At 44.9% G+C, this 23,895-nt stretch overlaps 1 protein-coding gene across 1 annotated transcript; it reads left to right on the top strand.

Moving 5' to 3' along the window:
• The first annotated feature begins 528 nt into the window (after nt 1–528).
• On the top strand, nt 529–23,684 carry LOC110496026 (adhesion G protein-coupled receptor B1-like). Its single transcript, XM_021571652.3, has 29 exons — nt 529–1,314; nt 2,197–2,346; nt 2,469–2,567; nt 2,779–2,949; nt 3,224–3,388; nt 5,217–5,381; nt 5,541–5,705; nt 5,858–5,959; nt 6,107–6,213; nt 6,518–6,712; nt 6,895–6,963; nt 9,011–9,119; nt 10,004–10,147; nt 10,389–10,458; nt 10,753–10,855; nt 11,210–11,253; nt 14,013–14,139; nt 17,654–17,757; nt 17,875–17,977; nt 18,128–18,278; nt 18,539–18,608; nt 18,725–18,791; nt 18,986–19,243; nt 19,363–19,461; nt 19,585–19,621; nt 19,921–20,585; nt 20,840–20,947; nt 21,294–21,344; nt 21,682–23,684. Exons 1-29 carry the CDS (start codon nt 597–599, stop codon nt 21,877–21,879), a joined length of 4,614 nt encoding a protein of 1,537 aa, XP_021427327.1. The 5' UTR covers nt 529–596; the 3' UTR covers nt 21,880–23,684.
• The last annotated feature ends 211 nt before the right edge of the window (nt 23,685–23,895 follow it).

Raw genomic sequence — 23,895 nt, 5'->3', positions numbered from 1 at the left:
AGCCCGCTGCGAAGGACTGTATGTAATTACAGGTCCACACACTGTTATTATACTCTGGACCCTCAGTTCATTTGTTCATTGGAGAGATCTGATGCTGCACAGAAATGCACAGTAATGCTAATCACAGGCTCAGTACTCAAGTGGGGATAAAAAAATAAACATTTCACCTTTATTTATACAGGAATGTCAAATTAAGTAAATGAAGACCAAATATGTATTAACAATGACAGCATGTGCAGGTTGCAATGCGTATAATCATCATATGAATATCAAATATTAGTTAGTTCTGAAAAATTCCTGAATTTACCATTGGACCGAGGTTCGTATTGGTAGGTGCTGATCAGAGAATTGTTACGCTTAGTGACCTGTCATGTTTCATTTTTTTGTCTCCCCTTTATCCAACAGACACAGCTTTGACACATGACTGTCTGTCTGTCCCACTGAAGCCTTTGAGCCCCATCTAATTCCTCAGAGACTAAACCAACAAGGACCAAGCAACCGAAGTCACATTGCAACAAATTGCATAAATAGAGGAGAGAGAAAAGAGTGAAATCGATTTGTGTCTCCTCGAAACACCCTCTCAAAGCGACCACACAATGACGTGGTCACCTCCCCAGTCCGGGCCCTTTGTGGCCCTTTTGGCCCTTCTTTTCCTCGGTTTGACTTCCAGCGTCCCTTCCGGCCCGGCCTCTGATACCTGCGCCTCCCTGGAGCAGAGCCGCTTCTTCGGGCTGTTCTCTTCGACCGCCAACCTGCCCTCCACGCCGTGCTCCTGGACCCTGCAGAACCCAGACCCTCGCCGCTACACCGTCTACATGAAGATCACCAAGCCCACCGACTCCTGCCTGCCCCGCCAGGTCAAGACCTTCCAGTTCGACTCCTTCATCGAGACCTCTCGCACCTACCTTGGTATGGAGAGCTTTGATGAAGTCGTCAGATTGTGTGACGCTTCAACTTCTGTAACCTACCTGGAGTCCAGCAAGCAGTTCCTGCAGCTCCGCAAGGTGGCGCCAAGACACGGCCTGGAGATTGTGGAGGGAGAGAGCAGCGGCGAGTTCAAGGCCGAGTTCCTGGTGGTGGGCAAGAGGAACCCCAGTATGCCAGCCTGTCAGAAGCTGTGCCAGTGGCTGGAGAATTGTTTGTCCACCAGCACCCATCTCAACCCCTGCGGCATCATGAACACCCCCTGCCAGTGCTGGGAGACCCCCGTCAGGAAGCCCGGCGGCTGCTACCGTGGAGGCGTCTACCTGGAGAAGTGCATCCCAACCCCCCGAGACACTGGACGTGAAATTGTACGCGACGCCGAGATCATAAGTGAGTAGAGTTACCACCATTTAATCTGCTTATTGTGTTATGCTCAATGTCCATGACTCCACATGTTTGTTTTTGTTAAGAGTGTAGAGTCTAGACTAGATCTCTGTCTGGCTGATTGGAGACATGTTCCCTTGGAAGCACAATCTCCTCAAGCTGATTCCAACTCATCAACCCTACCTCACTCTCCATGTGGTTGAGATGACCCCCCGCCCCCTTTGCTGATATAGAGAATGTGGAGTTCTGATGAAGATGTGCTTTTTGCTGCCCCAGTATCATAAGGCGTAAATGAAGGGTGTTTAGTAAGAGACTGTGGGGCTCCTTAAGGGCTAAATGGTCAGATAGCTCCCAATGCACATGTGTTAGCTCGCCTTTTTGTTTTCTTGGATGGCGGACATGTTTATTGGCTCTTTGCTGAGGGATTGAGGGACGCGAGAGATACACACAAAGCCCCCACAGTTAGCTTGCACAGGAAATCGAAGCCAAGCACTTGCAGTAACCGTAGCAACGCTCCAGCCTTGCACACCATGCTTTCCACGGTGCTGGAAAGCAAACAATCATTTCAAATTAAAAAAAATTATCTGGTATGGGTTCTCACAAAGAGCTGCCCTTGTGCATTTCTCAGCTCCCTGACATGCACACTAATTACCCGTTTCCGTTTTTTACATCGAAATCCTTAAGAAAACTTTACCTGAAAAATCTATTTGCATTCTTACTGAACTGTAGCAATTTTGATATGTCAGTTTCTGCGCAGTAGAATGAGTTCAGGTCCTTCAGACTATTGTCTCCACATGTACGTACCAGTGTCATCCTCAGTAATTATGACTCTGGACTTGTGTGTCATGTATCATGTGTGCAATGTGCCTCTTCTCTTCTCTCCCGCAGAGGGCTGGAGTGGGTGGGGCCGCTGGTCTGAGTGCAGTATGGAGTGCGGGGGTGGAGTCCAGGTGCGCAGCCGAGCCTGTCAGCCAGAGGATAGTGTGTGTGAAGGCGTGGTCGAAGAGGGGCGGGCCTGCAACCCTCAGCCCTGCATTGGTGAGTCTACCTGTCAACCTAGCTGTCCGTCTGTTTTCTTGTCAGCCTGTATTGCCCAACCTACTGTCTGTCTTTGTGTTGATCTGTTTGTTCAGCTCACTAACCATCCTTTACCTCCACAGGTCAAGTGCACAGCCGTAGCCAAGCCCTGGCTTCCATCGTCGGCCTGAAAAGAGACAACACTGATGTTCCTATCACTGGAGTTGTGGCCCCTCAAACAGGTGAGACATACATTCTAGGGGGGGAAAATCCAGCTTTAGGAGTAGTTGGAGAGGTGTTAACAATAGCATAATAACCAGTATAATATTGTCAAATTGAAGATACCGGTAGACCATTTGCAGTGTTCGATGTATAGCTTCGATGTCTACCATATTACAAGTGTTACGGCCGCCGGACCTTCAGCGCTGACTCTTTGACCCCTGACCTTTGTAGTGGATGCTGCTGCGGTTGCAGATGAGTGGTCCCCCTGGAGTGTGTGTTCAGTGAGCTGTGGAGAGGGCTGGCAGGCCCGCTCCCGTTTCTGTGTTACCTCCTCCTACAGCACCCAATGCACCGGCCCCCTCCGCGAGAACCGGCCCTGCAACAACACCATGGTCTGCCCCGGTAAGTAGTAGCTCATTTACCGGGGGCCGTGTTTAGGGTGGTGTTTAGGGTGTGTGTGTGTGTTCCTCTAGATAGGTTGGCAACTATGGTAAAGATCACAACCTCCACCTAGTGGATAGCTCATGAAATTGTCCCCTCCCTGAACAGTCAACGCCCAAAGACACTACAACTCAGTTACTTACAATGAATTCATATTTATTTTGCGGGCAAATGAACCAAAAATGTAAAAATGTATATTTGGTGACATGGGCTGAATTTTTTGTCTTGTTTTCAGTTGATGGAGCTTGGGACGAGTGGTCCCCATGGAGCCTGTGCTCTTCCACCTGCGGCCGTGGTTACCGTGACCGCACCCGCATCTGCAAGCAGCCCCAGAACGGAGGAGAACCCTGCAAGGGACCCATCAAACAGACCAAGTTCTGCAACATCGCAGTCTGCCCAGGTTAGCCTTATTGCTTACTTAATTATGATGTGTGCCATTTAGCAGACTCTTTAATCCAAAGCAACTTACAAAAGTGAGTGCATACATTTAAGTATACGTGACCCTAGCGGGAATTGATCTCACAACCCTAGTGCCATGCTCTTACCAACTCAGCCACACAGGACCACTTACTTACTCATCTTAATGAGAATATCTTTGGCAATGGGGTAGCCTTAAACACCCTCACTGACCCATGTGGGAAGAACTCTGACTGACTAAGATACTTTCACTTTCAAGGCTTCTCTCTTCCCTCCTTCCTTTCTACCCATCCTACCTATTCTGACTATTAGTGGTTATCTGGGGAGTCAAATATTAGTTTGTCATCACAACTGACGTACTGTATCTGCAGAACAAATGCCTGCAGGGCTTAGTCATGGGCGGTACAGGCAGTGAGTAATACACTCCTCACTCACACACACACACACCAACATGTCGGAGCTTCAGTTCTCTCTCTGTTGATACATACACACCGCCCACTGACAGTGAGGTGGGTTAGTCCTCTTCTCTCTCTCACCTACGTACATAAATATTTAGTCCGTCTGGTACTTAGATGTTTTTGTAGATATTATAACAATGGCTTTTCATTTGCAATTCCATTTTTCCCTTAGCAAATAACTGATGGTCTGCCGCTCGTCAAAACAGCTGAGTTGGTTAATTGAATGTGCCTGGCCATGTAGTTTTACACTGTGGACAGCAGATGGCAATATGCTCCACCAAAAGATGGCCGCTGTAAATGACTCATAACTTTGGGAAAATCTCATTTCTAAAGCGAATATATATTTCACCTGAAATTTAAGTGGTTTTGAGGACAAATCATCTTTAATAGTCTATTCGACCCAATAAGAAAACACTTACTTTGGCTTCCAAAAGAAATATTTGGGAATAGCCAGGAAATCTAAAATGTCATTAACCTTTTTTGTCTCTTTATCCATTAATAATGATTTATTCAATTTCTGACAAATTTTATTGCCCTTTGGAAAATAGTAAATATTTAAATATTACTTTTATTTATTTTTTCAAACTGCCTGTCATGTATTTTCATCAGGCCAATTTTCCTCCTTGCATACCCAAGATTAGACAAGGAGGACAGTGCTTAGAGCAGAATTAAAAGTAAAGTGTTGCACTGAATCAAGTCCCCCATCCATTCCCATTAGAACAAAAGAAAAAAAGGTTCCTGCTCACCCGTGTAGGCTGAAGGGCTAACTTAACGAGGTGGAACTCTGTGAGCGATGGAATCCGATGTCCTCCAGAGACTCCTGAATTAGGCCTGCCATCCTGTGTTGGGAAACATTGACTGCGTCCTAAATGGCACCTGTTCCCTATATAGTGCATTACTTTTGACCAGGGCCCATAGGATAGCTATAGGGCTTTGGTCAAATGTAGTGCACTATTTAGGGAATAGGGTGCCATTTGGGACATATCCATTAGAAAAATAGGCCCATCATCTTTCTTCCCATATGATACATTGTATTAGGCCTATGTTGACCTGCATTGAGCAAGCAGTCATTTTTCTCCCTTAAAATACACTACACTTGATCAGGCTCGAACAACTGGTGGTTTTGCGCGTCGTTTGAGGAAGGAAATTGGCATGGGAGCCTTTTAGAGTTAGAGACATCTGCAGTGGTGCATGAAGGACAAAACAGAACAGAGTTTGGGCCTTCACTGCTACTCAGTTTTAAAGTAGGACATGTTCAAATGTTAATAGCATCTTTGTGCCATGATGATTACTATAATGGCCCGAGGTTTGATGGTGTCCTAATTCTCCACCTCCCTCTCTGGTTCCCTCTAGTGGACGGTGCCTGGAACGAATGGTCTGGTTGGACCACCTGCTCCACCTCTTGCTCCAATGGCACCAAGCAGAGGACACGTGAATGCAACGGGCCGTCCTACGGAGGTTCGGAGTGCCGTGGTGACTGGCGTGAGACCAATAACTGCTTCCTGAAAGATTGCCCAGGTAGATAGCTTGCAACACCAAGTTTGAAACGGAAACCTCTTTTGTCACAATAACTCTTCAAGTAACCAGTTCCAGGGGTAGTCTATGGGTGAAAGGCCACTGCCTATTGGTCAGTCTGTTCAGGGTCAAGGGGTAACATTGTGTTTTGTCTCTCTCTAGTTGATGGACGCTGGTTGTCATGGAGCTCATGGGGAAGCTGCAGTAAGACCTGTGGGGGAGGAAGCCAGCAGAGACAGAGGATGTGCGAAGGACCTTACTTCAGTGGAGAGACTTGCCCTGGAGAGAGAGGAGAGCTGAGACGCTGCAACGAGAAAAGATGCCCAGGTCAGTGAGTCAAAACAAACATGGCTGACATACAATTAAATGGTTCAACACAAAACAATACTATTCAAATACAACTTGACCAGAGAAAGCCAATAAATACTTTGATTCAATGCACTAAAATGTGTAACCAAGTCTCCCTCTCTTCTTTTCAGAACCCCATGAGATCTGTCAGGAGGAGACCGATGGTGATGTTGTGTGGAAGAGAACCCCAGCAGGAGATATGGCGGCCGTGACCTGCCCTACAGACTCCACCGGTACAGTACATCAACACATGGAGCACATTATTTTTTATAATACATACATTTACTTCACTTCAATATACATGTACTTCACATGTTTAAGTAGTGTAATCCTCCCTGTGTAAGATCATGCTGACCTCCAGTACTCCGTTGTATACACAGGCATGATCTTGCGCCGATGCACCCTTGGCGCTGTAGGCCTTGCTTATTGGGAGAACCCGACCCACATCAAGTGCATCTCCAAGAACTACCAGGACATTTCCTTGTTGGTAAGTTGACTACGCCAGAAAGGAGTGTCTTGAGATGTATCCTCCAACAAACCTGCTAGTTATGATCATCTGTTGCTGGATCACACAATTAGTAGTCAAACCTCGCAACTCTGAAGACGTTGCCCTTAACTACAAACCCTTAGAGATGGGGCTCATTTACAATACCTAATATGATGATAGTTCAAAAACACATCTCCACAGCCTATGATTTCCCAGCGGTGTACTCAAGCTACAGTGTATCAGTACACCAACTAGAGTTTCAATGACCTAGTGTGACCTCTCTACTTACCCTCCCTTCCCATAGGCCCAGCATGGTGTTGATAAGGCTCAGAAGGGCCTGATGGCTGATGGGATTTCTGAGGTGATCTCCCGACTGAGGGCCACCTCTGATGAGGGGACCAAGTACAGCGGAGACCTGTTGTCCATCATGGATGTACTCAGGAACACCACTGAGATCTACAAGGGAGTCGGATACAGCCTGAGCAATGCTGATGTGGAGGTCAGCCTGAAATACTGTTGCTTTTGAATTAAGCATTGAAAGCAACATTGTAATGTGTATTGTCACTCACACAGAGTAAGCTATTCATTTTTGCCATGTGTATGTTCTGACACTCCTCCAGCAAAGTATGATTTGGGCTTTATCAAGTCTAACACCTATCGCTCATATCTCCTTCTCTACAGAACTATGCCCAGACAATCAGCAACTTACTGAAGGAGGAACATCATGACAAATGGGAGGAGGCACAGCTGGTGAGTGTCAAGTTCTGACAGCAGTGTATTTATCTATGCAATGCAACATATGAATAGGTGTGAGTGGATGCTTGTATGACTGTGTAACTGAGAAAAAGAGTGGAGGAGAACGTTTTTCTTCCTTTGTCAGGTTTTTGCAACTGTGTGAGGGATGGAGTGGAGGAGAAAGTTTGGTCTGTGTTGTTGTCACTGTTGTTGTAAGTGTGAGAGCGAATGGGGGGGGGGGGTTGGTCTGTGTTGTTGTTGTTGTAAGTGTGAGAGCGAATGGGGGGGGGGAGTTTGGTCTGTGTTGTTGTCACTGTTGTTGTAAGTGTGAGAGCGAATGGGGGGGGGGGGGTTGGTCTGTGTTGTTGTTGTTGTAAGTGTGAGAGCGAATGGGGGGGGGGAGTTTGGTCTGTGTTGTTGTCACTGTTGTTGTAAGTGTGAGAGCGAATGGGGGGGAAGTTTGGTCTATGTTGTTGTTGTAAGTGTGAGAGCGAATGGGGGGGGGGTCTGTGTTGTTGTTGTTGTTGTAAGTGTGAGAGCGATTGGGGGGGGGGGGGGTTTGGTCTGTGTTATCGTTGTAAGTGTGAGAGAGAATGGGGGGGAAATTTTGCTCTGTGTTGTTGTTGTAAGTGTGAGAGCGAATGGGGGGGGGGGGGGTTTGGTCTGTGTTATCGTTGTAAGTGTGAGAGAGAATGGGGGGGAAATTTTGCTCTGTGTTGTTGTTGTAAGTGTGAGAGTGAATGGGGGGGGTGGTAACTGGTGATACCTTATTATCACCCCAAATAAAGCATTCAGTTCCCTACTAAAGAGTAGACACCATAGAAAGAACAGGACACTCAGAGACATTTCTGAATATTGATTAAAAAGGAATAGAACATGAGTCATATCAATCCACAACCCCTTGACTTCCCTCACACCATCCTATACTGAAGATAGTGTTACGGGCATGTTTCCCATAAACAAGCATAGCACACTACCATACTATTTAACTCATGTGTGTCTCACATGAACCATTACGAATAAGGGATAAGTAGAAATCCATCGAACTTGTTTTTGGCATCTTATGCTCTGGATCAGACGTGCCTCTCATGAATTTGAATGAATCCTCTTGCCGTTTTTATCTCATATTTGTCGTAACATTTTGCAATATGTTGATTTTGATACTTGAAAGATGAAAACCCTGTTCAAGTTAACTGTGGCCCCCAGCCTCGTGGATAGGATTACTCAGGTTGTTATCTACATGGCTAGAGAAAGGTAATACATATATTAGTGTGGATATCTCAAGTCACTAATCAAAAGGCCCACATTTCAGGGAACAAAAATGTGCGTGTCAAATTGAAGATGAACTGATTATGAACTAGCAGTGTTTCAGTGAGGAGAGAGTTGACGCTCGGGGCAGAGAGAAAGAACGAGGCAGGCAGGGAGATTCTCAACGCCCACTCTCCAATCTGTGCATCTCCATACCAACCCACAGACCATGGTCGTTGTCAAGAAGGGACACGTGCACAGACACTGTACATTGTGCAATATGTATCACACAGACGTACACACACCTTTCGCCCACATCGCAATTGTTCTGCGTCAGAGAGACGTAAGAGCCCTCCCTCCCTTCCACAGCAGCCTGCTGCCTGATGCCCATGTATGGCCCTCCGGAAGTTAGGAGGCTCCACTGTGGATGATAGTGCTTTTCACAGCTCAGGGACATTAGTATTGTAAAAGAATGAAACAAAGTATGAAAGGCATTACATATACAGTGTGGTATAAGGGCCTATACATGAATTGTTTCTCTATATGCACAGCTTAGATAAGTAATGCTAATACCCTCTATGAACAATGAATAGTCTCCCAGCCGGCAAAACTGGCATTGTAATAATGACGCAATTTCAACCAGATATCAACCAGTTCTGGTTGTAAATGGGTTGTAATGACGTTAATTCAACCGACTTCAAACAATCCCTGGATGTTTAGGATTTATTTTATATTAATTTACGGTCTCCCCTCCTCCCTTATTCCTTCTCTCTCTCTCTCTCTCTCTCCCTCCCTCCTCCGGTCTCTCCTCTAGATGGGCACTAACATCAAGGAGTTCTTGCAGCTTGTCGAGGACTTTGTGGACATGATCGGTATGCAGATGAAGGACTTCCAAGACATTTATGAAGTCACCGAGAATTTAGGTGAGCCACAAATTTTCCCGGCCAGCTGTTCTCTGCTCTTACCCCCAATGATGATTTGTCTTTACCTATATCCGGCAACAGAGTGCATCAATCTTAATCATGTCACAAGAGACGTTCTAGATTAGTGGGGAAAATGCATCTATGACATTTTGGCAGGCCCATTAGTAGCTATCCATCTTCAGGATAGCACAGAACCAGATCATCGAAATATGTAAAAAATTAAAATAAATCAACAAAAACAATTCACATGCTTCGAAGATAGTAAAAAGTAGAAAACAAGTGTAGAGTAACAGTGAAATGCTTAATTTACGGGTCCTTTTCCAACAATGCAGATTTAAAGATTTTAAAAAATGATATATAGAAATAGTGACACAAAGAATAAATACACAGTGAATAACGAATAACAATACAGATACAAATAACATGGCTATATACAGGGAGCACCGAGTCGATGTGCAGGGGTACAAGTAATGTTAAGCTGGATGCTAAGATGCAAAGCTTAACCCCATCCTGCAAGTTACCAATTACGTGGGAAGAAGCTAGGAGCAGATTGGGTTTTACATAAACTCTCAGAAAAGACACACTGTCCAAACTGTAGAACTCGCGCTTATTTTTCTCATTGCGTCAGCAATTTCTTGCCATGTCGTCTTGGCTATAGCAAAGGTGACATTCACAATCGCAGTTCACACAGGATTCAGCAGCAACTCCTCCAGACAGATAAAGACATGACGCATGAAGCCATAGCTGTCCTCCGCTTGTTCAGGCGTCAATGAATTGATTCTTCACTTACCAGACCCTAACGGAGTCAATGTATCCTATACACAACATGTATTCCAGGAACACTCTTTAACACAACATCTTATGTCTCTTTTTCTCCTCTCCAGTGTTGAGCATCCATAAGCGCCCCACAACCATGACCACCGACTTCACCTTCCCAGTGAGAGGATGGAGAGGCATGATGGACTGGGTCAGGACCTCAGAGGAGAAGATCACTGTTTCCCGTGATGCTCTGTCCATCGACCAGTCTGGTGAGAATGCCATACATACTGTAGTTAAAGAGTGTACATTCACAACCACTGATGCATACACAGCTAGTCTGCATATATAAATGACATGCATGTATTATTTGTTTAAGGAAACAGATAGAAGACAGTAAAACAAACAGTTCTACCAACTCAAAAAGTCTCAAAAGCTCTTGTCTGTTCATTTTCTTCTCTCCTAATGAAACAGTGGAATAATGATAATAATTGTGGGTTTTGTCTGTTACAGAGGGCACCACTGCATTTGTGACCGGGATCATTCTCTACAGAAACCTCAGCTCTATCTTGTCCTTCCAAAGGTAGACTTCCTTACTGAATGACTGATACTGCTCACTTTTACAGTGCCTTCTAGATATACAGTACCTTGATGAAGGTAGACTGTCCTCAGTTGAAACCTAAATGGGGCTAGGACTCAGTGACTTACAGACATGTGGTTACTCACGGTGAAAAACAACAATATGCTAATCATTTTAGAATTCCCCTGAAGTAGACAGCCATTGATTGCCATTGAATCAACTACCGGAATTAAACCTACAGTACTTTTACAAAACTGTGCTTTATTTGACCAAATATCCTGTCTCTTATCCCTTCAGTAACAGCACCGTCCTCGACTCCAAGGTAGTCACAGTTATGGTCAAGCCCACCCCAGGCCTGCTGTCCCCCCCAGTGGAAATCGAGTTCCCCCACCAACATAATGTAAGTTTCCTCTGGATAATGGCTCTTCAGAACTACACGTTTTTAACAAGCATCCGACATTTGACATTTCATGTACACTTGCAGTGCCACAATTACTTTTGAAATCGTGTTGCTCTTTAAACCACAAACTTCAGAGTTATACATTAAGTTGCATAAATACACCTGCGCCATTATGGTAATGAGGAGTGGCGTGGAAGTTAGCGTGACAAAAAAAAACGTTTGATGGTGGTTAGCACCATGCTGTTGCATCTCACACATATGGTGGTGGATGGAGGACTCCAACTGTGCTTCAACTGTGCACCATACGCATTTCCTTTTTCTTAGATCCTTATCCCGCCTTTTCTCTTTTCCCAGGACACCATAAATGAAACTTGCATCTCCTGGGATGAGAGTGAAACGTAAGTGGTGACTAATGTTCCCGTTTGTGTATTTCCATTCATAAATGTCCATATTTTCATCATTTTGTCAAGCCATTTGGGGATTGTTGATTATTCCCGCCAGCTCAAAGATCCATTCACTCCTGCTTCTGTCATTTTATATGACCATTCACCCTTTAGCTATATAAGTCACTGTGATGCAGTAGTGTTGCATCTCTTGTAATGTCAATCGTCTCTACTAGCAGGGACAGAGCATCAATAGACCATGTTGACATGACCCATCTCTCTGGGCTTTTTTGGTAGCAGCCTCTCTCATCCTCAGAGCCCCCTGTGACACCTTTCACTGATCAACAGGTCCTCAGGGTCCATTCATACCGCACTAACTAGAGAGGGACACAACACAGAGGCAACATTGAAGTAGTAAAGTTTCATTCTAATCATCCAAAGACAATGGCAACTCTTCTTCTCCCATCTCTCCTGTTGTCATGTTGTCCTTTTAAAGGTTAACAGAGGTTAAAAGGAAGTGAAACATGGATGTTTACAACAAAATGTTTAGATGCATTTTAATGCATTACGAACACAACCTGGCATTCTGTTTACCCCCAGCTCTGGATCTCTCACCGTGGGGCTTAGGGTGCATGCATCCTAAATAGCATTCTATTCCCTATAGAGCACACTAATTATGACCATAGCTCCATAGGGACTATTTTGGAGGCAGCCAGCCGTACATTTACATTTAGATTTGTACACTTGTGGATCACAGATAAACACTGCAATGCATTCAACTGAGGCCCTATCCACATCCGAATCCCTTCCCACCTGAGAAAAGCAGCCTAAGTCGAAAGAGAGAAGAAGAAAAAGAGGAAGAGGAGAAAATGTAATTAGCTCATACACTTTCAGTACGTGCCTCCAGCTAAATTAGATTAATTTTGGACAGCGGATGTGATTAATGACTAGATGGAGGAGAGGGGGGAATGGTAGAGAGGGAGAGAGGGAGAAGCCCTGGATCAGAGTTTGGGTCAATGTTTACTCTGTGGAGCAGCACTTGTTTGGTTTTGAGGCAGGCTCAAGGGGGAGATGCCATGTCAATCCACGCCCAACTGTCTATGCTATGCTATAGACACACAGATTGAGGCCTAGCGCTAAGCTAGGCTAGTCTAGAGTCAGTGTCCACCTCTCAGTGAGATGCTGTTAGCGTTCGATATTAGACATGACTCATTCCAAGCTAACCTACTCTGTCTGATCCCCATTCGAAGCTACACAGTCAGATATTTACAGTTAAACAAACCTTAACGAGGAACAATGCCTCCTAGTCTACCCTCTACTTCACCTTACAACTTCTAACCCATCTGAGCGACCTGAGAAATCTCACAGGCAAGCAGGTAATTAACTGAATTGGATACAGAGCAATGCCTCCTCTCCCAGATGACTTTCCTATTGACTACCTACTAGGGACTACTGCCGTTTCCACCTCCCTGCTATACCTGACAGTGTGATGGCTTATGTCTGGGTAGGAGGGCTGGCTAGGAGGGCTGGCTAGGAGGGCTGGCTGGTAGTGGTGTTCTATTTCCACCACAGCTTTTCGCTCCATTTTCTCCCCCTGACACTCACAACATGTGAAACACTGTGAGGTGGCAAGATCTTCTGCTGCACAGTGCGGCCTGATAACTTTACCCCCATGTGACATAAGGATTTTGTCACAGAATATGTGACGCGCTTGTGTATCGTCCCTCATTCTTCCATGATGAGGAAAAGGGGTTGTTGCTGTCTGGAGATTGCTGATTACAATGTCTTTTAGTGGTCATTGATGACAAGACTTTGCCCTTTGTCTCAATGCCTAAAACTGGATATTCTTGGATGAAAATCCATAGTGGCCATCTTACCTGAGAGTTAACATCATACACCGTAGATATTCAAAAGGTTTAGAGAAGACCCCATGGCAGTCATATAGAGGTCATGTGGTGAAGTGATTCCCATGCCCAAACCATAAGGGCATGCATGGTTTAGCAGAAGGGCACAAATGAAATCCATTCTCATCCACAGAAATACACTCATATTTCTTATTTTACTCATACATTTGAGAAAGTCTGCTGGAAGAAATTCTCTTTTACAATTTCCTCTTTCAGTATATTGACTTTAGGCTTGTTGGGGTCCCCAGTGTCCACCATTTCATATATACTACTGCTTGTGAAAGATAGTCAAAGAATATAAATTAGACAGATCATTTTTTATGTTTTTGGTATAGCATTAGCGACAATAGTGTTCATCCCAAAGCAGAGCCACCATTTCAGGTGTTAGAACTACAATTACAGAATGAGACATAGTCACTCATTATAACGAAACAGTTTGTCTTGTGAAAACAAAAGGTTTATTCTTATATCATTACAGCATAATAAGAACTTAGATTTGGATCAAACTCACACACATATCACATATCATATCAATCACGTATTAAAAATATACATTCTCATGGTAGAGCATAGCACTTGCAACGCCGGGGTTGCGGGTTCGATTCCCACGGGGGACCAGTATGAAAAATGTATGCACTCACTACTTCTGCTGAATGACTAAAATGTCAAATGTACATTTCAAATTACCATGCAAAACTGAAAGACCTGTGATTTGCTACTACAAATGTTCTGGGCATATTTTATGTGGTCTTATTATATTCTACAGTGACAACTGTTTGGGATGTAGAGGATAATTTGAATCATTTCTCCGAAAAATGTTTCCTCACTCATACATAACCCGCTGTTCTCTTTCACTCTTGCCCTGTGCAGTTCTTCGCTGCTTGGATCTTGGTCTGCGCGTAGCTGCAGAGCGGTCGCTGTTGATTCATTCAGAACCAAATGCGTGTGTGACAGGCTCTCCACCTTCGCCATTTTAGCGCGTCTAAACCCTGATATGGTAAGTGATGCGCCTATTTACCGTGTGTTTCTTTAATGTTAATGTTCGTTTTGTGTGTGTGATGATAGAATGAAATGTAAACATAGGCGTTGTTTTTCGAATGACTGGGTTTCGCGCTGCCAGCGTCCTCGTCTTTGTCTCCGTGCAGGTAGGTGCCATTGGCCATAGTTTTGATAGCCTGGTGATTTTAATGATCAGGTAACTGTTGCAACATGCTGATATCCGATAGAAATGACATTCAGTATGTATCAACATAACTATCGAATAATTGTGATAATAGGCCTAGTCGTTACATTTTAAAGATGGTTTTCAATACAATTTCTTAATCAAATATGTGGAAATTACATATGGCCGTGTCTGCGTTAATAATCGGAGGCAATTCTGTGTAATTATTAACAATTGAATGAAATAAACAAATTCAAGTTGAAAAACATAATGCTAAATGTTTTCATTGTAGCCTACAAATAGAGTGAATAGCGGACGTTACAGGCATCACCTGAACAATGTGTATGGTATTCAGGCACTTAAGCTTATTCATCATATCCGAATGTGTTCTACATATCTCAGAAATGTGTTTCCATTTGATCAAGTTTCTTAATTCATTCATTTGGGGTATTCAAATTCATAGGGAGTTGCATTCCATAGTTTTCACGGCATGCACTGACTTGGTGAAACATATACTTTGATTAGTGTATTCATTTTCTCAATATGTATAGAGCTCCATTGCGCAAAGGCAATGTATAATTTACCCCGTTTAGATTGTGCCTCCATAGCGTTCACTCTCTAGTTGCCCTGGTAACGACTTCTGCGGTGCAAGCTCATCTGTGTGATTTTTTGGTAACTGGGATATTGAGGAAGAACAAACCCCATCCCCTCCCCCTGTACAAACCCCCAGGTCAGAGATAATGGTTTACCCATTTGTGCAGTGCTGGTGCTGAGTTTGCTGCAATGAACAAAACCACTGTGACAATCAACAGATGGGACTTGCTATTAAAATTCAGAGAAACGCATGTGTCTCTCAGATCGCTTTAATGGCGCATACGATTATCTTCCATTCCACTGCAAATATCACATACTAAACTGTGGTGGGCCCAGCAGAAGCATGTCCAAGCCTATACAAAAGCACAGCCAGTAAGTATGCTTGGACTGCATGATTCTGCTGTACCCAGCGGAAGATGCTGCCAATCTAAACATAAGAGATGCAATCTGGGGCTTTGTTTGTCTCTAGACCTGTTGTCATCATTTGATTTGTCTCTGTTGTCAGTCTGGAAAAGAGAAAGGCAGCTACAGCGCCCCCTGTGTTTGTGAGACAACATCAAAAACCAGCCACCCCTACCCACCCCCATAGTCAACGGCCAGCTACGCCAATCATTTTGTCCCCCACGGGCTGCATCAAGTCTCTCTGAAAAATGGCAAAGATGCTGGCCAATGAGAGGCACACCTCTGGTTGTGCATTGATGGTTCCACCCGCCCCACCATCCTTTGATGTGTACTATAGATATTTTCAATACTGTCCCTCCGCCTGCCAGCTGTATGGGAGAGAACAGCCAGACACTGCAGTGTTTCAGCTCTCATTTGATAAGGTCTGCTTCCTGGACCCTGCACCAAATGAGAACGTGTCTTGGACACATGGTCAAAGAGGCAGGAGTGGCCCACCTAGTTAGTCAGTGAAGATAACCTTGACCAATGGACCCCGATTAGAGCTGTGCGCACTGGGTAATCAAGCCTTATCACAAATGAAAATGCGCACTTAATAGGCACCGTAAAGACTTTTTTTGTTGTCCTGATTCTAGGTTTAGGGGAACATGGGAACATTGGGATTCCGTCAAGGGCAAACTCAAGACGGGTTGAATTACAGTTTCATTCAGTAGCCCATGTCGAAAGGCTGCATCAACCCATATAGACAGATAGATAGGGAGGGATATAGTGAAGCTAGCATACTGCTGCCACTGTTATTTTTCTCCCTGGCATTAGCAAGAGGTAGAAGCAAAAGGCAGTTCAGCGCACCCCTTCTCTGTCTGCCATCTGGTTTGGAAGCCTCTGATGTAGTTGGATAGATTTCGAAACAAATTTGCTGTGCTAATTTAGTATTTGGCTGCCTTAGGCGGTGTTTGCCAGCTGTGCAGGGATATGAGGTAGGTCCACACAGAGAGCAGATAGCGACAGAGACAGCCTTCCCAGACACCGCATTCATCCCCATTTTAGCCTCTCAAGCACTACCTGCAAGGCCAAAGCCGTAACCATTTTACCTTTCAACTACAAAGTGACGTCCCAAGGATCCCAGATAGCCAATTTATTGTCTTCCTTAGCATTTAGCTCGCTTTATAAGGGCCACAATTCCTAACCCCTATCAAAATGCCTAGTTAGACTCTTTGCTTATGAAGACGGCTTCCACCTTGGGTGCCTGGACATGATTGGTCCGCGTCTCATTTGCACCCCGGTGATGCAGATTAATCTAAGGTGTTCAATTAACTCAACCCCCACAAAAGATATCAAAGCAGGGGGACGGTAGGCGAGGCAATAAGCCCCAGCCAGTTAACTGGTGGGTGCGGGTGGGGGCCACTGGCTCCCTCTCATCAGTATTGGTGCCCTCGTGGGCCCCACAGGTGAGTCAGCAACAGGGCTAACAGGGGTGCGACATCCTCCCGTGTGCCCGCTGCCGGGAGTTCAGTGTGCCAGGGCTGTCTGACAAAAGTGGGCACCTCCGATGGCTCTAGCAGTGCTCTAAGCTCCTGTCAGAGACGTGGGAGGGCAGGGGGTGTCAGATGAATGCACGGGATAACAGCCCACCTGTCCACTGCAGGGAGGGGTGAGAAGATACAAGGCACACACACAGACACAGTAAAAATCCCCTCATAGAAAGACACAACCGCATATAAATCTATGCAGATATCAGCTTGTAAGGATGGGTGGAGATACGTAGAAGGTTACTACTGCAGCTATAGCACCGCTGTCGCACCACAATGGCAGGAGAAAATAACAGCAAGCCACCATGCTGAAATACCCAGGATATTTCTCTCTCTCCCCCTCTGCTCAGTAGCGGGAGATATATGTTCTGTATCCTTCTCGCCTCATTTGCTGGTTCAAAAGCTCAATGGGGAAACGCAGTGACCTCGGCCGAGTTTCTGGCTTGCCGCTTCATCTTTCTGGCACGTTCACCTTGGGGTCACCTTGCCTTAGCAGTGGCCTAATTGTGCCATTCAGTTGTCTGCCTACAGGGAGCCGTCTGCTGTTCCAGATAGCGCAGCAGAGAGCCTGCCCACAAGGCTCACTGATAGTGTGTGTGTGTGTGTGTGTGTGTGTGTGTGTGTGTGTGTGTGTGTGTGTGTGTGTGTGTGTGTGTGTGTGTGTGTGTGTGTGTGTGTGTGTGTGTGTGTGTGTGTGTGTGTGTGTGTGTGTGTGTGTGTGTGTGTCATTGTTCATTTTCTGGTGTTAGCCTTTTTCAAGTGGGTGTGTTTGCTGGTGTGCACCGTACTAAGGGAATGCGTTGTGTTGTCTTGTCTCCTCTCTACAGAACATGGATAAGAATCTTCTTCCCTCTGTGACACTCATCGTGGGCTGTGGGGTCTCCTCTCTCACCCTTCTGCTCCTCATCATTATCTATGTCTCCGTCTGGAAGTAAGTGCCCCCTGGAAGCAAAACCACTATTGCACATTTCAGTAATATCATATGTTTTTGTGTGAGCAACACTCTTTGTCTTCCCTCCGTCCTCACTCTCTCCATTTTGTCCTCCAGGTATATCCGCTCGGAGCGCTCAGTGATCCTCATCAACTTCTGCCTCTCCATTATCTGCTCCAATGCCCTCATTCTGGTTGGACAAACCCAGGCTCGCAACAAGGTAGGGCACCATTCTAACCAATCCCATCTCTTCTTTTTCTTCTTTTCTATTGCTTAGACTGACTTCCTGCTTTGAGGCCTTGGGGATTAGCCGCACCACTGACACCGTTCTTCTCTCACTCTCTTTCTCTCTTTTCCCTCCTTCCTTCAGGTGGTGTGTGGTGTGGTGGCTGCCCTCCTCCACTTCTTCTTCCTCTCATCTTTCTGCTGGGTGCTGACGGAAGCGTGGCAGTCCTACATGGCTGTCACGGGCCGTCTGCGCAACCGCATCATCCGCAAGCGTTTCCTCTGCTTAGGCTGGGGTACGTACCTTAATACATGGCTTTCTGTCTGTCACTGTGTCTGTATTTCTGTCCAGAGAAATAGCATTGCTATAAAGGGCATCCCCATTCAAAGAGTAGATAAAGTAACTATATGTGTATGAGTGGGTCAATGTGTCTGTCGTTCCTTTTCCAGACTTCACCTAATTCCAACCATCTTTGGACTGTTTTCCTCCCTGTCTGACATGTTGTCTTCTCGTTCAACCCTAACTCTGTTCCTTCTCTCCCCCTCTCTCTTATAGGACTCCCTGCTCTGGTGGTGGCTGTGTCTGTTGGATTTACCAAGGCTAAGGGATATGGCACCGTCAACTAGTACGTTGCACCTCTCTTCCTCCTCACCTCTCTCTCTTTCTTCTACCTCTCTCTCTCTCTAACTCCCTTACCCTAGCTCATGTAATAATGGCTCTTGTTCTGTCTGTTCCCTGTAGCTGCTGGCTCTCTCTGGAGGGTGGACTCCTCTACTCGTTCGTTGGGCCCGCTGCTGCTGTTGTTCTGGTATATATCCCTGTATATCAAAAAAAAATATATATATATATATTTTAAAACCTTCAAATACTTATGAATGAATGCTTTTACCATGCATTCTCTTATGACATATAGTAGTTAAACCAACATACTGTTAACCACAGTTAAACCCATTGCTCACTACAATTGTCTCACTCATTGTGTCTTTAACTTCTTTTGAACAGGTGAACATGGTAATTGGCATCCTGGTCTTCAACAAACTGGTGTCCAAGGACGGCATCACCGATGTCAAACTGAAGGAGCGAGCGGGAGCGTCCCTGTGGAGCTCCTGTGTGATTCTGCCCCTGCTGGCCCTCACCTGGATGTCCGCTGTTCTGGCCATGACCGACCGCCGCTCCGCTCTCTTCCAGATCCTCTTCGCTGTCTTTGACTCCCTGGAAGGGTTCATAATCGTCATGGTGCACTGCATCCTGCGTAGAGAGGCAAGCACAACATTTTCAAGTATTATTTTTCCTATGTTTTGGTTTGTATTGAGGGGTGTTCTGAAAGAGTACATCAGAATGTAGCTGACTGTTTGGTCATTTTGCCCCCGTTCTAATAGGTCCAAGAGGCAGTGAAATGCAGAGTTGTTGACCGTAAGGACGATGGCAATGGAGATTCTGGCAGTTCCATCCAAAATAGCCACCACACCCAGCTCATGGTGAGTGTCTTTGGTTATGCTTATGTCTTGAATGAAATCATTATGAACGATTGAATCGTGTGTTTTCAATGTAAAAGTGTTTAATAAATACTAAGAAAACCTTCTCTTTGTATTTTTTTGCAGTCTGATTTCGAGAAGGATGCTGAATCCAACAGACCTGGTGAGTGTCTTTCCTTTCATTACCCCCCCTAACCATTTTTCCATTCACTTACTAAAATGCCCGTTCATTCCTGAAGGGCATAGGGCCTTTATTTGTCCATTTAGAATGAAGATATTTTAGAGGCGTGTTGCTACTTAAAGAAAACATTTCAGCACAACCTTTGATTATTTCTGAATCTATTATTTACCTTTGACCATCCTTTCAATCAATGGGAATCAACAGAAATGCCCAGCATGATTGTACTGTACGTGCATTATCTTACCTATTTTCCCCCACCCCTTCCCTCCTCTCTAATCTAGGTGGTATGAACTCTTCCTGTGAGGAGAAGATGCCCCTCCCACCTCAGCTGCCCCTCCCCATGAGCTCCAACTTCCACACCCTGCCCTCCCACACCACCAAGGCCCACATGCAGGCCGTGCCCGAGTACTCCAGCCACACCCTCACTCTGAAGAGGGAGAAGAGTTGGCTGCATGGCGGCATGGACCCGTCCTCCTGCGGGAAACCCATTTATGTGTGCGACGGTGAGCTCTTCCAGCAGCTGGATGCCGACCTGGTGTGCGGCCAGGCGGAGGGGAGCTGCCCCGACGGTAGCGGCTACTTGCTCCTGCCCAACACCACCTCCACCCTTCGCAAGGCCAAAGAGGACCCGTCCAAGTACAACATCAGCGTGGAGCAGCTTCCACAGACCAGGCTGGTTCATCTCAGTGGGCCCTTCGCTGAGCCCCAGGCTGCCTTCGGACTCAAGACGCTACCGTCCGACCGGGTCAGCGTGTCCTACTCGGAGAGGGACTCTCCCATCCAGAACATCCACAACATGTCCAGCGAGTCTCACATCACCCACAGCAGCCTGGGAGACACCTTCGACTCTATGAACTCCATGATGTCCAAGAGCGAGACCATCTCCACACTGTCCATGAGCTCCCTGGAGAGACAGAAGTCCCGTTATGCTGAATTAGATTTCGAGGTATGTATCTTTTGTAACCAACAAAAAGTTATTATATAACAAATACTGTATTATCATGTTAACAGCACATCTATAAACTTGTAATAAACATGTAATAATGTCAAAGAGCTACATTTAAGCAAACTCAAGTGCATGTTTGTATATTAACCAATAATCTAGATAAAATTCATCAGTAGCTAAATTCAATTTGTCTAAAAGTGAGTCATTTTGTGCCATTTGCTGACCTACTATTCCTTTTCCCATGTGTCCCGTAGAAGATCATGCACACAAGGAAACGTCACCAGAACATGTTCCAGGACCTCAACAGGAAATTACATCACGCTGAGAAACAAGACAGAGAGTCCCCTGCTTCAGACAGCAAGGTAAATAATCATATATAAATCTATTTTACAGTGTACGTAAAGATTCACACACAGTTATTTTATTGAAGATAAATACAGTAGAAAATAAATGGGTAGTCGCTAGGCTAGACAATGTTAACCAAAAGAGAGAGAGACCATTCCAAGCTGTGGAACATCTTTAATCAGATTCGTCATGCAGAAATGCAGAAAAGTCTTTATTTACATAATGAGTATTGTTCTTGAAGAAAACTTGACCTCAGCAAACCACATTGACCTCAGCAAACCCCTTTGACCTCAGCTGTTAATTGCATTAACAGTCTTTTAAGATAATTACTTAAACCATGCATTTTTGTCTTCTTCCTTACAGTCTGTGAGATGGAGTGTGTCCTCTGGAGGAAGTGACAAAACAAACCACAGCGTGAGTCCTATTACCCATACTGGTCTAACTTTCTGAATACACCTTTTTAGGCATTTTAAATGGGGCATACTCTGCATTGCAATGCACCCCCAGTATAAGAGGAACAGTTAATGCACATTACACAATTATATTGGGATTTTTAACTTACCTTAAAGGTAGTTAGTTAATGGCTAGTCGATTGACAGTTGGTGGATTAAACAAGGAATACTACAATGAATGACCATCATCCAGATTCACAATTTTCAAAAAAATATAGGTCCAGCTTTATTGCATTGAACATACCGAAACTAATGTGGTGATACAAATACTCATGGCCTTCCACTTTTCACCTCATCAGGACAAGCAGCAGCAACAGGTGGAGAGACCCTGGGATGGGGTCCAGAGGACGCAACATTCACCGCCTGCCTGGGTGCGGAAAGACCTAGAGCCCCTGGCCGTGTCGCCCCTGCATATGCAGCAGGTGGAGTGGGAGAAGGCTGGAGCCACCATCTCAATGGTCAGCCAGGACATCATCGACCTGCAGACGGAGGTCTGAGAGGATGAGCCTGAGATTGTTCCTTGTAGTTCAAACTCGGTCACCTATTCTATTGGTTTGGGGAGAAGAAGAGCCAATGGATCCACATGGAGAGAGGAGAGGAAGCCAAGAACGAACAAGCGAAGAGAGGTGGGGGAAGAGAGAGCTGAGAGAGTGCTGAACCCAGAATACATGTCTACAAACCCTCGACAGGAGAAAGATGGAGAGAGATGAAAGGAGGGAGGCTATTGTGTTGTCAAGATTTGTTTTCCAGCAAGGACATGATATTGAGCAACACTAGAGAAGCAGTTTGATATTGACTGGTGGTTAGTATCAGATAGTGACGAATGGTTCCAAGGATTGGTTCTGGTTCTGTTTGTGGTCTGACCATAGAGGTTTCCTTTAATCTTCCGACTGGGTTCAAGAGAGGTGTGGTCGACATGGTTAACATGCGGTCAACAGGCCACTTCGACTCGTTTTTAAAACAGTGGGTTTCACTCTACGCCTGAGCTCTAACCAAACCGAACATTTGTACTTTTGTGTTTGCGGCCAAGGCATCTTCCAAGTTAGCTAGGACAAGGCAAGAAGAGACAACTGGACTCCCATCAGACTTGGTGTCTGAACTCAACGCTGTGGTTTATGGACACACCCTTTAATTGCTGTGTTGTAGCTATTATTTTCTCGCTTTGCCAGGAAGTGCATCTAAAGAGCTTCAAAGACTCTTCCATGAGAACTCTCTTCTTGAGACTATGATGCCTATACTGGAGACAAGGCTTGATCATGCTTACAGAGCAGAACATTATTATTATCATGTTATTATATTATTATTATTATTATTACCTGTATTTTGTTTTATTGTTTTAGCATCGATCTCAGTTTTCAAAAGGACTGCATAGCATTCAGACAGTCAGCGTGTTGGTGGGAACCCTGGTTATGCCTGTGTTCTGCCTCCGCAGCACATGACAGACACATGGAAGAACATCAAGCTCTGTTACAGGAAGAGCAGTGTATTCTGGGAACTGCTGAGCAGCATCATTAGGAAGTGTTGGACAAAGACCATTAGATTCCCACCTCCAGTTCCCAATAAACAAGAGCCCCCGCTATTGGACCTCTTTTCCTTCCTGCGACACACACAGCCTTGCAGAAAGAGCTCTAGATCCCAGGACTATAAGCTGTGAGGCACTTGCCAACGACATGACTTCACTTCCGCAGTGCCAGCTACAAAGGACTCCGACACAACATCCTTGTGTTTTAAAACCATCAGTGTGAAACTAGTGCAATATGATGGGCGCTTGATGCTCAAGCTGGACTGATATCAGAATTATGAGGCCGGTTTTTCTTAAGATGTTTCAATACTCTTTTATAACATGTTCCTCATATTTACAGAGCATATAGATACTTTGTTGTCTAACAAATCTGTGTTAGTAATGAAACACATGAATTCAATAGAGGTTTGCTTGTGTTCCGAGTGGAAGCGCAAGACTACAAATTATTTGGAGGTCTGTGATTAGTAGATTATTCTAATTCTAAAAAGCAAATGTTATATAGAATTAATAATAGTCTATAAGAATATATCTAAAAACAGTGCTTCAGGATAACTGTTTTGACTCCATACCTCACTGTGTGGAGTAACTGAACCTCATGTCTTCTGTAATAGTGTGTTTTTGATAATCTTGTCAATATTGCACTACAGTATGTGCCAAAAATCTTTCCTGTCCCCTATTTCCTTCCTAGCCATAGTGCCCCCCTCTTGTTGTAAATGTATAGTTTTGAGAGCACAAGATGAATGTGATTTTTTGGAATAAAATAAAAACATATCTATATTACTACATGTGAGCTGTCCTTGTTGGTACCTGAAATGATGTTGGCACTGGCATGGTCTTATTTACCTGAATAAATTCAATTATTTAGCTGGATCTGGCACCCCACAACCCTTAGCCTGTATATTCACTCACCTCTACTAGAGCATGTCGATATGGACAAGAATCCATATTATAATTCTGTATATTGACTGAATTATCATGATAACGATCAAAA

This window comes from Oncorhynchus mykiss, chromosome 18, assembly GCF_057628025.1.
Source record: "Oncorhynchus mykiss isolate SJ-2025 chromosome 18, ASM5762802v1, whole genome shotgun sequence".
Lineage (NCBI taxonomy): Eukaryota > Metazoa > Chordata > Actinopteri > Salmoniformes > Salmonidae > Oncorhynchus > Oncorhynchus mykiss.
Note: the sequence above shows the minus strand (reverse complement) of the source record. Positions and strands in the feature narration are given on the sequence as shown.